Here is a 15,087-nt window from a genome sequence, read left to right as displayed (position 1 = left end):
TAAGAAAAAAATCTTGGAAGTTTTAATTAACCTTAAGCACTATTCCTATAATGAAAAGTGGTCGATTTGACTATTTTTTCCATTTATTTAAAGTAAAATATTTTGTTACTAAAGAAAGGTGGAATGCATTTTATATTCTGAACAGGAAAAAAAAAATCTACGATTTAAAATTTGATCTTAAAGGCAGTTTTATCTCAAAAACTATTAGTGAAAAGATGCTTTTAAACTAAAATTCAACTGAAATTAAAAGGAAAGGCCATTCTGAAGTGAACACGTCCTCATGAGTCTGTGCAAACCCTCATGCTTCTTACTGCAAATCCCCTTTCCCCTGCGGCCACTCATCCTGGCAACGATATCCCCACGTAGGCTGTGTTTTTACTGGTTGCAGGACACATTTATCTTTCATGAGAACCTTGGACTTTCCTTCTTGCTCATTTTTTTGCAAATCCAACTATTCCATTTCTATAGGTTTAGTTTCCATTTTCAATGTTCTTCATTTCCTTTGTTCTGAGAGAAGACAGAAATCAAACTCCCAAGGCTACCACTGTTTTACCTGATTATTACACTTCAGAAAGAGTACAGAGAGGCAGATACAATATTATCACAAACCCAATTCACATCCATACAAAGCACAGTGGCTCACTGTTCCTAAATTTCTGACCAGTAATAGTTACTGAACTTCATATGCTTCTAGTCCTAACAACCTAAGAGCAGCTGGTAAATAGCTACATGCCCACGAGGAGTAGAATTCTGGCACACGTTTCCCCTGTGCTACACCCAGCTGGACTACAAGGACCTCAAATTAAGTATATCCAGGTGTACTTCCCCCTCAACCCTGTCCCCTTCCAGCAATGACGAGCCCTGTGCATGGCATGACCAGTCCCCCAGCTGCTTATGCCAGAACCCCAGCTCCCTCCACACCTAGTCCAAGCCAACCCCGCCTATGATCAGTTCACTTATCTCCATCCCAGGTTCACGCCAAAATCATCTTTCACATGATTACTGAAACTGGCCTCTCTGGCTCCAGTCCTACCCTCTTGAATACATTCTCCCCACCAGAAGCACAACACCCTTCTGAAACACAAATCTGATCATATTATTCCACTGCTTAATGGGCATTAAAGGTTCTTCCACCTGTATGGGATAAAGTACAAAGTCCTCTAGAATGGCACTGTCCAGCAGAAATAAAATGCAAGTCACATGTGCAATTTTTAATTTTTTAGGAGACACCTGTGCCACAGGTGAGGAAGGGGAGAAGAGGGAGTTACTGTTCAATGAGTACAGAGCTTCTGTTTGGAAAGATAAAAAAGTTCTGGAGGTAGAGGGGCATGATGGTTGCACAACAATGTGAATATACTTAATGCCACTGTACACCATGGAATTGTACACCTAAAAAATAACTAAAATGATACATTTTATGTTAAGTATACGTAATCGCAATAAAAAAAGACATGTGAAATTGATTTTAATAATACATCAATACGTCTTAACAAATCCAAAATATTATCATTTTGACATGTAACCAATATAAAAATTATTAATGAGATAGTTCACATGCTTTTTTTTTTCATAGTAAGTCTTTGAAATCTGCTGTGTATTTATACTTACAATATATCTCAATTTGGACGCTCAATTTTCAAGGGTGTTTGAAATGTAAAATGTGGACCTACCAAAACTACAGTTGTACTTCATGTGTTTATGCTGCTTCCATTTTTTAACTTAGCTTGCTGAAATTAAATAAAATCCTAAGTTCAGCTCTTCAGTAACACTAACCACATCCCAAGTGCTCCATAGCCGTCACTGGCCAGAGGCTACCGTACTGGACAGCACAGTGCTACATCATCTGAGGCTTCCCCTTCTCAAGACTCATCTCTCCCTCCTCATACCTCATGCTCCAGCTCTGCTGAAATTTCATTTCCTAGACCTTACGGCTCCCTCCCACTTCCAGGACACCGAGCATCCTGTTCCTCGTCCTGGCTGCTCCTCCAGTGCCCTCTTCTCACCCTTCAGGTCTCAGATGAGGCATTATTAGGCAATGCTTCTTCCAGGAAGCTTGTCTACACCCCTTTACTGCCCTCATACCCCAAATTGAGTAAGATCCTTCACTGCATTCTGGATTTTTACTACAGTAGAACTTTTCATGCTGCTTTGTAGTTGCTTATCTAATTTTCAATAACTTCCATTATTCTGTAATATCTATAAAAGCAGAAATGACGCACATCTATCACCTAACCACACAGCAAGTCCTAAAGAAATATTTACTGAGCAAATGGATGAACAAATGAGATAGCGCAAAGAACCTACTCTCTCCTTATAAATATTTATCCACTCCAATCCTAATTGGCCAAAAGGCAGTTTACAGAGATTTATGCGGCAAGGGGTTGCGTCATTCGCCGATGATGCATTGCATCATTGCATCATGTCATCCTCACAACCACCCTGGTTTACAGATGAGGTTCTGAAAGGTTAAGCTGCATGGCCAAGGTTGCTTAAGTGGTGGAAGCAGGACTCCAACAGTCTTAGTCCAGAGCCTGCACACTCAATCTCAATGTAGCAGAGGCTTAGAATTCATGACCCAAAGGGCAATACAGATGAATGCACAGAACCCTTGATATCTAAATCAATAAATACAAACTGGGCTGGTACCTGTATCTATGAGCTCATCTTAGAAAGTGACATCACTAAATTGTGGGAACATGCCTAAAATATACCACACTGACTTACATTAAATTAATTACAAGTATGAAAAGATTGTCACTTTATATATAACCTTTTTGTTGATTTTTATTTTTTACTTTTTTTTTTTTTTTTTGCGGTACGCGAGCCTCTCACTGTTGTGGCCTCACCCGTTGCGGAGCACAGGCTCCGGACGCGCAGGCTCAGCGGCCATGGCTCACGGGCTCAGCCGCTCCACGGCATGTGGGATCTTCCCGGACCGGGGCACGAACCCGTGTCCCCTGCATCGGCAGGCAGACTCTCAACTCGCCACCAGGGAAGACCTTTTTGTTGATTTTTAAAAGCCGCTTCCAAGGGGATAAATAATTTATACTAAAATATTAGAAAAATAAGTAATTATGGACGCACTGTTTTATAATAATGACTGTACCTTTCAAAAACTATAACCTCTCTGCTGTCAATCACTGTTGACCAAGCGAAACCCTATGGATTGTTTACAGCCATCTAGCAGCTGTCTCGGTTTGGCAAGCATTTGTTGGTATTGACTCAGTCGATGTTGGAATGAAAGGGGTGACCCCATCTCTGGAACCCTGACCCCAACTCACTCAATTAAAAGATTCATCAGTAATCACTACTCACACAGACAAGATCAGAAAAAAAATGGACCATTCAGCAATGTAAGCTAAAAAAAGAGATGACTCTCGCACTATACTCTTTAATCATGAATTATCTGAAGTTCTACTTATCTATTTAATAATGTTTTTAAAATTAGTCCTCAGGAAAAATGAGTTCAAAACGAAAAAATTTAAAGGCTCCAATCAATTTCCTTTCGCCTCACAGTTTTCTTTCGTCAGATAAAGAAAAATCCGTAGTAACAAGATGATATTTCATGCATTTACACATTTTCTCCTATAGACATCTACAGCCTTCAGAAAGTATATTATTTGTAGTCATGCCCATCTGACATTTTCCATTTTACTCAAAAGATTTTATGGTTTGGTATTACAGCAATATACAAATTTGACAGCTTGCAATAGGATCTAGTCCCTGTAGCAAATCATTCTGACAGTTAAGTACTATACAGCTACTAATGTACTTTTTTTTTTTACACCACACTCATTTAAAAATCTTACAAAGCTGGGGACATGTGTATGTTGAAATCCTGAAGAATGTTCTTAATGATATAATAAATTTTATACTGAGCATATTAAATAATAGGACCCTACACACCACACCACGATTCTGTCATTTGTGGTGTCACTTATTCCCCCTTCAGTAGTTCACTATTACCAGCAAATTTTCCCTCAACTGCATTTAAACAATAAACTTGCTCATCATTGTCAATGTTTATTATTTTCTTAGAATTCCTCTTTGTCTTTAAAAATAACTGAAGACGTGAATAAATCAGTACATGAGCTAATGTGGAACATAATGACTTCCGATTGCCTTTACAATGCTACGTTTTTTTTCTTTTAAAGTGGTGAAGGATAATCAGTATGTCTTTGCATCTCCCAAACTGTGGTAACAGAGGCTCTGTCAAATACAACCATGATTTCCTCTACAAAGAAAGCGAAGCTGCTCTGCAACCTTGCTGTAACTGCAACTAAATAGGACTCAGAGTGATCTTACAGCATGAGAGGCAGACCCCATCTCTATCTCTCAGTAATTCTATTTTTAGTATTCAATGCATCTGATAACATAAGCCAGTTAGCAAGGGATCAAGTGCCTTCCTTTAAGAAATAGGAAGGCTGAATGTATTTTTTTCCCCTTAATTCAGCTCTTCAGATGGAATACCACAGTGAAACCACTCTATTCTCAGAATTGATGTACCTTTCAAAACTGTAATCTTTGGCTTTCAAGTTCACTATTATTTGCCTTCAGGTACAAATTTTAAGGTGTATAGAGGCTTCTAAGCAGAATAGTTGGCCTCAGCCAGGTACTGAAAGGTTTGTTAGCTCAGTCATCATTGCAGTGTAAATTCCTTTTCAAAATAATGTTCTTCTCTCGGAGAACACTTGTGCCTGTGCTTGGTTCACTTGTCAAATACAAATCAGAGGTCATCAAATGCCTGGGGGCAACTTTGGCTATTCCAAAAATCATTTCTCCCCCTATTTTGTTGCAGAAATAGGATTTCAAATGTAAAATCCTAGGAATGTCTGCAGACATAGAAATCAGAGGTACCATCCATGCCACTGTGAGGAAGGTTGTGTGGTCAACGAACACCACCAAGTTCTTTATGCACTGACAGCAAGCAAGATAGACGTCATTTGCTTTGACATGTGCAGTTTAATATGTAAATATTCTCACAACACTTCTATTTGAGAACTTTCTCTCCAAAAGGGAAGACTGTTTAAACTAATGGCTGCATTTTGGGTCTGCTGCATTTTCCAAGATTTCTTATAATCCACAAACTTGCCTTGTTGTTTCATTTCTATAAATTCCATAGATGTTTAATTAATTTAATCTTCAAGAAGTGATGAATGTATGTAATAGACATTCACGGCTAAATATCTAACAAATACCAGAATTTCATGCTGATTTACTCCTTTTTCTGGGTGTTTTTTTTTTAATGTTATTCTCTTAAATTTTATAATCAGATCTAAAGACTGGTGATCTGCTTCCTGATGATACTGCTGTCTTCTGTGTGATCATATTATAAAAGCATTGTCCTCTCAAAATTCCTGTTTTAATTCTTCCTGAAAGTTTTTCTGTCTTTTTTTCTATTAACAAAAAAACTTTTTAAAAGACATTCTAATTTCATGTGTGTTTTATATCTCTCTACTTCCTTTTTTGCTGTTATCATTTTTGCACAATTTTGTTTCTCTTCCAGAGATTCAATTATGACCATGACCAACCAATCATATTAGTAGAGAAAACAAGACAGAAAGAAATAAGAAAAGGAAATGACTGAGTACATTTTAAAATCTATACCGCATGGGGGCAATTTTTTCTTTTTGTCCTCAGGCATACCAATAATCTGTGATTTCAAACAAACTGGCTATCCCTGAGCACACCACTCAAGTGCAGAGTAGGAGATGTCCCCGGCATCCTCCTCATTCTTTTTCCTACCAGGTGCCAAAGCTCTGATGTTCTCTGGATGAGCGGAGAAAGTACCAGAGGACATGGGGAAGGGACTGGGGATGACAGGGTTCGCCACAAGTATAATTTTTCGCAAACTGAAAAGTCATTCAGAAGCAAAGAAATTCATTCTAAATGAGTAGGTAAGAAAAAATACTAGGTAATCTAGAACCTGCATTAATAATCAGAAGAATGCTTAAACTGACAGAGAAAATGGTTCTCCCTTTTGAACATGGCTTTGGATACATAGCCTATTCAGGTAACTTTCAGCCATTTCCTTCCTGTTAAAGGATGGTTCTGCTTAATAACCTGGTGCTTTCATTTTTTTAATTAATTAACTTATTTTTTGGCTGTGTTGGGTCTTCATTGTTGTGTGCAGGCTTTCTCTAGTTGCGGCGAGCGGGGGCTACTCTTCATTGTGGTGCGCAGGCTTCTCGTTGTGGTGGCTTCTCTTGTTGCACAGCAGGGGCTCTAGGCGTGCGGGATTCAGTAGTTGTGGCACACGGGCTCAGTTGTGGCTTGTGGGCTTAGCTGCTCCGCGGCATGTGGGATCTTCCCGGACCAGGGCTCGAACCCACGTCCCCTGCATTGGCAGGTAGATTCTTAACCACTGCGCCACCAAGGAAGTCTACCTGGTGCTTTTAGATAGCAACCTCTAGCATTTTTAAGATGGAGCAGAAATTACTTTGTTAACCCCTGAGATAATTATTCTACACAAAAGCAAAATATTGTTAAAGAAAGAAAAGAACAAACTAATTGGATAAATACCACTATAGCCAAATATATTTTTGCAGTATTTTGTTTAGTTTAAAAATAATGAATTTTATTAAAGTATTTTAAATTAACAGCCACATAAATAAAATAAAAGACAATGTCTTGAAAATAACTCCAGTGCCATCACTGATGTCCATTTAATTATCTATGAGTAGAGGCCACACCTATGGTAATAGCAAACAAGGTGGCTGGATGAGATAAAGGTTCTTCACAAAGCACACACTATTTTAGGATCAATATTGAAGAGCGCTGAAAGAGTTGTTTTCCATTTGCTGTCTCTTTTTTTCAATGGTCATTATAAGAGGAAAAATCTGCTAAGGCAAACAAATCCTTTCTTACATCCTCTACAAAAATCTTCCTACACAAATAATTGCACAGAGGAGTATTTCAAAAGCTGCAAGTTGAACCTATGAATAAATAAAAGGCTAACAACAATATTACCAAAATATTCAAATACCTCTGCATCAACTCCAGTATTCCATATTCTAGAAAGACGGCTAATAATAATAAGCATTTCTTATATACAGCTTTCATACTTCAGAAGACATTTTAAACTCATGTTTGCCATAAGTTGTTCTTTAAGACTCTTGCACTTACTAGCTTTTACTAGTGTTGCTTATTACTTATACAGAAAAACACTAACTTGCCCCAAGGGAAAGCAACTCTTTTATATGGCTAAATCAAAACCCGAACTAAAAAACCTGCCCTCTGGAATTCAGCACTTTGAATGCACAGCAGCAAGCAGCACTTTCTGCTCTGCTGTCATCCCTTGGGCTAGAGCAACCCAGTATGCATCACATCTCACACACATACACCCTCTACCATTGGCGCCAGGCTCCGATTAGGCACTTGCTAAAGGAGGTGATTTAAGGGCAACTGGATGAGAAACTGGTACAGCAGCACCACCTGGTGGGCACTGGAGAGAGGCTCAGACTTCCCTTGCTACTGCTTCAGTCAGGTCACTCCCGTTTTCAATCCCCAACTGACCAGAGGTTCCAAGATCAGAACTCTCAGACAACAGGGCAAGGGCTGCATGGCTGTTCAGAGGCTCTCCAAATCACTGCTAGGCTCTATGGCCTAATCACATTGTCCCCCGTGATGCAGATAAGGTAACTAATGCCTTGCTTTAAAGCTGCACGCACAGAGATGTGCATGAATTTACCACTGTGACCTTTAAAGGGTTTTGCCTTTAAAAAAAAAAAAAAAAAAAAGTGATTTGGTATTGTCTGATCAAACCCTCCAGCCACAATAATTTTAAGCCAGAAGCACAAATAGTAAGTAACAATTTGATGCCTTTTATTCATTTCATGAATATTTACTCAGTAAGCACATGTGTACATACACACACATTACAGAACTGTAAATGTTTATGATGCTTGATTAGTAATCAAGGTTGTTCAATTTCTATAAAAACAGGTAATGTTAAAATACTAAATCAGAGTATAAAATTAATAACTGTACAGTAGCAAATATACACATAGGTTGCCAAATTTTATTGCTTCATTCACAAATAAGAAATTCAAACAATTTGCCAAAAAAAAAATCCCTAGGAATGTTTTCTAAAGCAATTAAGAACTTCCATTCTCTCAGTCTCTAACTTACTTCTTTCAACCAAGATATTCTCTTTCTGAAAATGACAAAAATGAACATTTTCTCCTTATGTTTATGTCTTCCCTGTAGACCAGTGGGTTCTCAAATGGGGGTGATTTCACCCCCCAAGGGATATCTGGCATTGGCTACTTTTTCCCAGTTTTATTGAGAAATAATTGACATGCATCACTGTATAAGTTTAAGGCACAGAGCATGATGGTTTGATTTACACATACTGTGAAATGATTACCATTGTATGTCCAGCTAACATCCATCTTCTCATATAGATACAACAAAAAGAAATAAAAAAAGGAAAAAAAGTTACCCTTCTGATGAGAACTCATAGGATTTACTCTCTTGGGAACTTTCCTACATATCCCACAGCAGTCTCAGCTATAGTCATGACGCTGTCATTACAGCCCTAGTGCTTATCTTATAACTAGAAATTTATACCTTTTGGTATCGCCTGTTTGGTCAGGGATGCTGGAATCTATGATACACATGAGAGTCACCCACAACAAACAATTAACTTGTCTAAAAGGTCAAGAGGGCCAAAGTTGAGAAAGCCCAGTCTAGACTATAACACGCTAGAAGACAGGAACAATGTCTTACTCAAAAATGTACACTAAGTATTTGGTGGGGTAAGCTAATAACTGTTTGGTGAAATACATTGACACTGACATCTAATTCTTATATCCCCCCCCCATATCTGTGTAAATAAGAAGGTGGGTGAACAACCTAGCATCCAGAAAAGAGTTGGCTACAGCTCCAGAAAAAAGACTGAAACTGACACTAGGAGACACACATACATCCACTAAACAGACATAGTAAAATAATCCATCTAGACTTAGGTTGGCCTGGATGAAATAGCACAAAACTACTGCTCTGACTTCTAGCTGGATGTGCACTTATTAGCTTAATTAAACTTCAAAAGAATGCTGATGCTAGGAACACTTGATTATATGTTCAGGGCAGAGCATCCTATTTCCTGGAAAGGTGCATTCCACCCACCCCACACACAAGTGATCATTTATAAATTCTGTTATTCAAAGCCAGCCTGAGTCTGATCACCAAGAGACAGTGAGCAAGGCTGGGGCACAGACGCCATACTACAGGAGATGTAAGAGAGTCATGGTGCTTTCCTGAGGATTTCTGGTGAAAAAGTCACCCACGCTTCTTTCTGGCCATTGTCCCCTTTCAAACTATCGCAGTATTTTTGAGTGATTTTTTTTTTTACCCTCCCAAAATGAAGTTTCCCCTTGTATTTTCCCACTTAAGATAACCACTTTGAGCATTCTGATAAACATCATTCCAAAAAACTCGCCATGTGTATAAAATTATATTAAAAACAGAAAAAAAATCTGATCTACAGCCTGCTGTTTTCACTCAAATATGTGTCATGAATATCTGTATGCCAATAAAGAGCTCTCCATTGTCATTTGAAATAGAGTTTAGGTGATCTGAAATTCAGTCAAGACACATTCTTTTATAGAAGGTTTTCCGTCCAATTGTTTAAGGACGGAAAACCTTCTATAAAGAATATGTAACATACACAATCAAGATGGCAACCTTTTACCACTTTCGGATGCAACCATCAGATTTCAGATTTCTGAAATACAGCAAATACAATTTGCTGACTGGCACGGAAATGATCCATGCTGCCCCTCCCTGCTGCTCCCTTAAAACCCCTTTGAGACTGGTGTGAGTGACGACAGATCACTAAGGAAGCCTTCGTGGAGAAGAGAAGCCAGCACATAGGTCCTTAAAGGGAAGCATCAAGAGCAATGACCACTATTCCAAGGGGCGTTCAACTGATAACAGAAATCATCTTTCAGAAGAGAGAACCAAAGGTGGTTGTTAAATGTCGTGTTTGAATTTTTGCAAATATATATTACTTGTAAATCAGAAAAATATTAAAATGTAAGACATTTGTTAGTATTTGTCACACTAAGCATTAAATGTTGGAGGCGTGTCATGAACTCAACATTTTTCTTTATAACCTGCCCTACAGTCCTAATTCTGGCAAATGTTTTTGTTTCTTTTTGGTGGGTTTTTTTTCCCCAATGAAAAATATTTTTATTAGTTTTAATGGAAAAAACTAATGCATTTTGTTCCAATCATAAAGGCCCAAACAATATTCACAGATAGAATATGTATCAATTGAATAATGAAAACAAGTCTATATAAGTAAACAGCAATAGTTGAAAAGCAGTTTGCGCATAAAATGTAATGTGATATAAGGTTTATTGTATTCATTCTTTTTTCTTCTTTCTGCACCAATTTTTTACACAACTTTTCACCCTTCTGGGTGTTACGGTTTTTGCACTCAGAATGCACTTATAAACAAAGTAACAGCACAGTAAAATGAAAGAAAGGGCAATATAAAGGCTAAACATGAGATTTCTTGAAAGCAAATAGAAACAGCAGTCTGAAGAGTCATGGAAGATGACTTCTGCCTCTCTCTCGTGTCAGTGTTTGTTTTCCTTTTTAAACTGGTGAACAAGATATAAGATTTCAAACTTTTTCCTACGGAAGTCCATGAGCTGAACAACCTTACTCTCTTCTGATAGTCACTATGAGCTTTAGGGGGCATTTAAATGGCCCAGTCATTTCCATCTCATTCACAAAACTTCCGTTACCCGAGCCTGAGCATCCTTGATCCCACCACTCATATCTGCCAACAGCAGTCATCAGGCCCATAAAGGGCCACGTATTTTCTAGCTATGTGAAATTCCTGATGGAGCTATAGTGGAAAATAACAGTGTTCACTGAAAGACAGCAGAACAGATTCTAAGTTCCTGAGACAGAAGTCCAGAGACAAAACACCCAGCTCCCCAGTGGGGGAGAGACGACTAATAGCAAAGCAAGTAACACTCGGGTAGAGAGTTACAGCTCAGCCTCTGAAATAGTGGAAAGACCCCACGTTAGACGTAACAAGGACTGAAGAAACGGTAGGGTATTAAGTCCACTTGTAAGACAGGCTTCAGTATTTTAAGGTCAGGCAATTTAACTTTAGGGAAAATTCTCATTAACAGTGAAATATAATAAGGGCCTAAGCTAATGACCTGTTGGCTCACAATTTAACAGAACTCCAAGGTTACATCAATGTTGAGGATGTTAAAGGCCTAAGTTTTCAATGAAAAAAAAATACTCTCTTAACAAAGAGAAACAATGGAAAATAACCAGCCAGAGAATTTGGCAAATTAAATGATTTGTCTCTATCCGTGGGAAAATCCCTTGGGAATAATTAAAGTTTTTGCATTTCTCTGCAAGTCTCTTCTTGGTGAAGAGATGACGAAATAGGTTAGATGCGTTTTGCCAAGTCAAGGCCAACCAAAAAGAGGCAAGAGAGAGAAAAACTAAGCAATTCAAATAAGACATAGTTGGATAGCTCGGGTCAGTTCTAACAAACTTCACTGGATAGCCTATAATTTGAAAATTCACATTAATCCAGGAAATGCAGTATTCCTTTCCCTCACTGAAAACAGAAGCTGAGGAAAGTTATAGGCATACTTAAAATATAACAGGAAAAGAGTGTGTACAGATAAGTAAATTTAGGCTAAAGGGAAAAAAAAGGTAGAATGAAACAACGAAGCTAAGAAAAAAATTACCTTGGAGTGCGTGCATAAATAGAAATATTCGGAACTTGAAATTAACACTAATTTATGAGGGGAAAAAAAAAAGAAGCTTTGCCACTCACCAATTTTAACCTCTGTAAAGGTATTCTGCCTACATCTATCTGTGTCCTTTCTGGAACATTAGTGAACCGGACTTCTGGGACCGCAACGGCGCACATGACATGGGCCCACCTACAGGAAAGGAGACATAAATGTAAACAACCGTTCCCTAAACTTATGTATCCCATACTTCAACCAGAGGATGGCAATTCTCTCGGATGGGAAACACACAGACGAGAAAGAAAGCCCAAAGCCTATATCCATCACAGACTCTTTGAATTTAAAACCTACTGGATGATACCTGGATAGATTCAGTACCATACCTGCCCAACACTGTGACATGAAGAACTAGGTGAAAACCAAAGAATCCTATCATTATATTGTTCTACACGTGACCTGCAAAATACTGAAATGTAGGTTTGCTATTTCATTTGATACTGAAATATAGAGGTGCTTAATATACTTAAGCTAATTATAATTAGTATGTGGCAAAAGATTTGTTCAATTAATAAAAGGTATAAACTGGGTATACCACATAATCTTTTTTACATAATACGAGTATCATGAAGCAAACTAGAACTAATAGCAAAAGTTTTCTAACAGAATTAATACTGATTAAGTCTTTAATTAAATTGTTTCTTATTGCAATCCTACTATAAACAAAGGAACCAAAAGATAAGGAAAAATGAAATTTAGCTTGTTCCCTTGTTTCCTACTAAAAACCTAGAATATCTCCCTTCAAATTCTGAATTACTCCAGAAAAATGACAACGTCCTCATTAACACTATGAAGTCTCTCATAAATCTTATGCCTCAAATAAATATAGAGACTCTTGAGGTTTAAAGAGATTTTGAAAGAATTATCAAATTTGTCAAACTATTTTTAAGTCAAAGCATATTATTTCACTCTAAATATAAGACTCCATCCTGCCTTTAAAGACCACAGGGACAGAGGGTGAGTGTCAACCCCATCAGGGCATTCTTTCGTATCTAGGTAAATACTATACTTCTATAGCAAACACTACTTCTTTGTGTCCTGCCCAAAGGAAGGAAGAGAAGTTCTTGTCACCTCTGTCTTTACAGGAACTGCCTAAGTCATCTCGCAGTCTGCATAACCCGTGTAACATCCTAGAACTAGTCAATGGTTTTTAGCATAGTGCCAATGACATTAACTAAGACTGTGAGAGATGAACATCCAAAATTAAGCAAATATACAGCTTCTTAGACTAAACTTTATCAATGTAGGAATAAGTACCTTCACTCTTCCTTATAAACAATCAGAAACATGCACATGCACATAATTATGCCAACTCCATCATTACATGACAGGACATGACATTACTCCAAGGGTACCAACTCCAGTGCCCATGGGGCCAGGCAAGATGTAACCAAATACACACATACTGGTAAATCATGGTAACCCGAGGAGCGCCTGCCCCATTTAGGCCAAGTTCTCATCCTAGCTTGTTATTGTCATATAGAGATACACAATCATTTATTAAGTAAAGATGAACATCTGGATTTTTATATAAAATCTCTCAACTTTTAAATTAAATTCATAAAGTGGTGTGTCAGTCAAATAAAACATATCTTGGGGCTGGATCTGGCTCTCAAATACCATAATACAACCTATATCTAAACTTTTCTACATGTTTCTATTTCCATAGGAACCTATAATTTGCTTTGGCCCCATTTTAAATATTTAAATCGGGTCATAAAAATAAAATTCACACAAAAATATATTTCAACAACCATAGAAACAAGACTTTCTTTTATGTTCACTTATGACTCTCTTCATATTCTCCAACTGTCCCCTCTAAATTGCAAAATCAATCTTTTCTCCCTGTGTTTCTATTTTAGAATACACACTTTCTTGTTAATTTGCTGGTGTTAAAAGTAAATGGTCTTATTCTAATAGTATAGTATGATTATAATTGATTTTATTTACCTGAAGATAACAGATTTCACTGTTTTCAGGCATATTCTGTTTTTATTACAATGAAAGCATTCATCATATTAAACACAAGGATTCCAAAGGCACCTAGAGGATATGGGCTCTATTCAAACTCTGTTAGTGAAAGAGGGGTTATTCCTCATGATGTCAAGGATTCCTCATGATGTCAAAGACACAGAACAGAAGCTGACTTAGAACACCTTTGCCCAGCAGAGGTGAATGTGCTGTCAGTAATGGTTTCTGGAGACATGCACAGAATCCCCACCTCAGACCTAAACAGCAAAAGCTGTGGAACAACGTGTACAACAATGAGAGGCAAAGCACACTGTCACTCAGAGGTTCAACACTCAAGAGAGAGAAGGAAACGATGAAATTCAACATAATTAACGTACTACTTACTTATTGTTCTTAGTTTCCTTAAGAGCACCCCCTCTCAAATTGCAGAGACAGCACTCCTAGGGCAGAAAAAACACCACACAATTTTTAGAGCCATGTAATAAAAGTCAGTACTGTTTATCAAAATATCCCCGTAAATGCTAATTTTTTATTTTAAAATTAAAATTATCAGGAACTTCATGAAGGACTATCTCTAAACAGTTCAAGAAGGGAGAGGAAAAGAGAGGTAGGAAAGTGAGGGGACACCCAAAAGTGTTCTCAGTGTATGTATCTCCTAGGGGAAACCATCATTATCCTAGTATCATGTTCAATTGCCATTGCTGGGGGAAAGCTGTGACACAGAGAAACTGGTAGGTGGAGAGATAGGTACCAAAACTCTAGAACAGAGGAATACACATACAACTCGGTTCCCTTGAGTTCTGGGAATCCACTCCCGTATACAGGATGGCTAAAAAACGGTATTGGCAGGCTTCATTCTGATATGTGGATAAGAAGGAAGCTCTTTTTAAAAGACACTCTTCAAAAAACTATCTCTTGGGTCTTTCTATGGGCAAATAGTGTTGGAAAAATTGTTCTGATAAACCCAGGCTTTCCAGCCCCAGAAAACAGAGCCATAAAATGTTTTCCTTTATCTTCCCCACATAAGTTTACATTTTTGGCACTTCTATGTGTCTTAGATTGGCACAGACTTTTCATTCCAAGATGACTCCCTTTACTACAAACATACCTTATCATTTCTCATTACAATTTTATGAAAAAGTCCACGAGAAAACAGGGCCAGAAAGTAATGCAATGCCTTTTGTTGACCTAGAATTTTTAATTAAATACCTAAGTAAATTTTTTATTTTCAACCTCAAGCTTGTCCTCCCAATTTACTGCACTAATAGTCTGGGGTTTCTTTTCAATAGTTACAGGTTATTTTGTGGGGCTTTTTTTTTCTTCC

General features: G+C 37.8%; 1 protein-coding gene across 4 annotated transcripts in view; it reads right to left on the bottom strand.

The window, feature by feature from the left end:
• The window catches only part of KDM4C (lysine demethylase 4C), a 409,962-nt gene that overhangs the window by 132,642 nt on the left and 262,233 nt on the right, over positions 1-15,087 (bottom strand). For all 4 annotated transcript variants that reach the window (XM_030877155.3, XM_030877156.3, XM_060300914.2 and 1 more), the window contains 2 exons: positions 14,148-14,203; positions 11,819-11,927 (listed from right to left, as the gene is read on the bottom strand). In XM_030877155.3, coding sequence (XP_030733015.1) covers positions 11,819-11,927; positions 14,148-14,203 — 165 coding nt within the window. The remainder of the gene's footprint in view (positions 1-11,818; positions 11,928-14,147; positions 14,204-15,087) is intronic.

This window comes from Globicephala melas, chromosome 6, assembly GCF_963455315.2.
Source record: "Globicephala melas chromosome 6, mGloMel1.2, whole genome shotgun sequence".
Classification (NCBI taxonomy): Eukaryota; Metazoa; Chordata; class Mammalia; order Artiodactyla; family Delphinidae; genus Globicephala; species Globicephala melas.
This window is presented reverse-complemented; position numbering and strand designations above follow the sequence as displayed.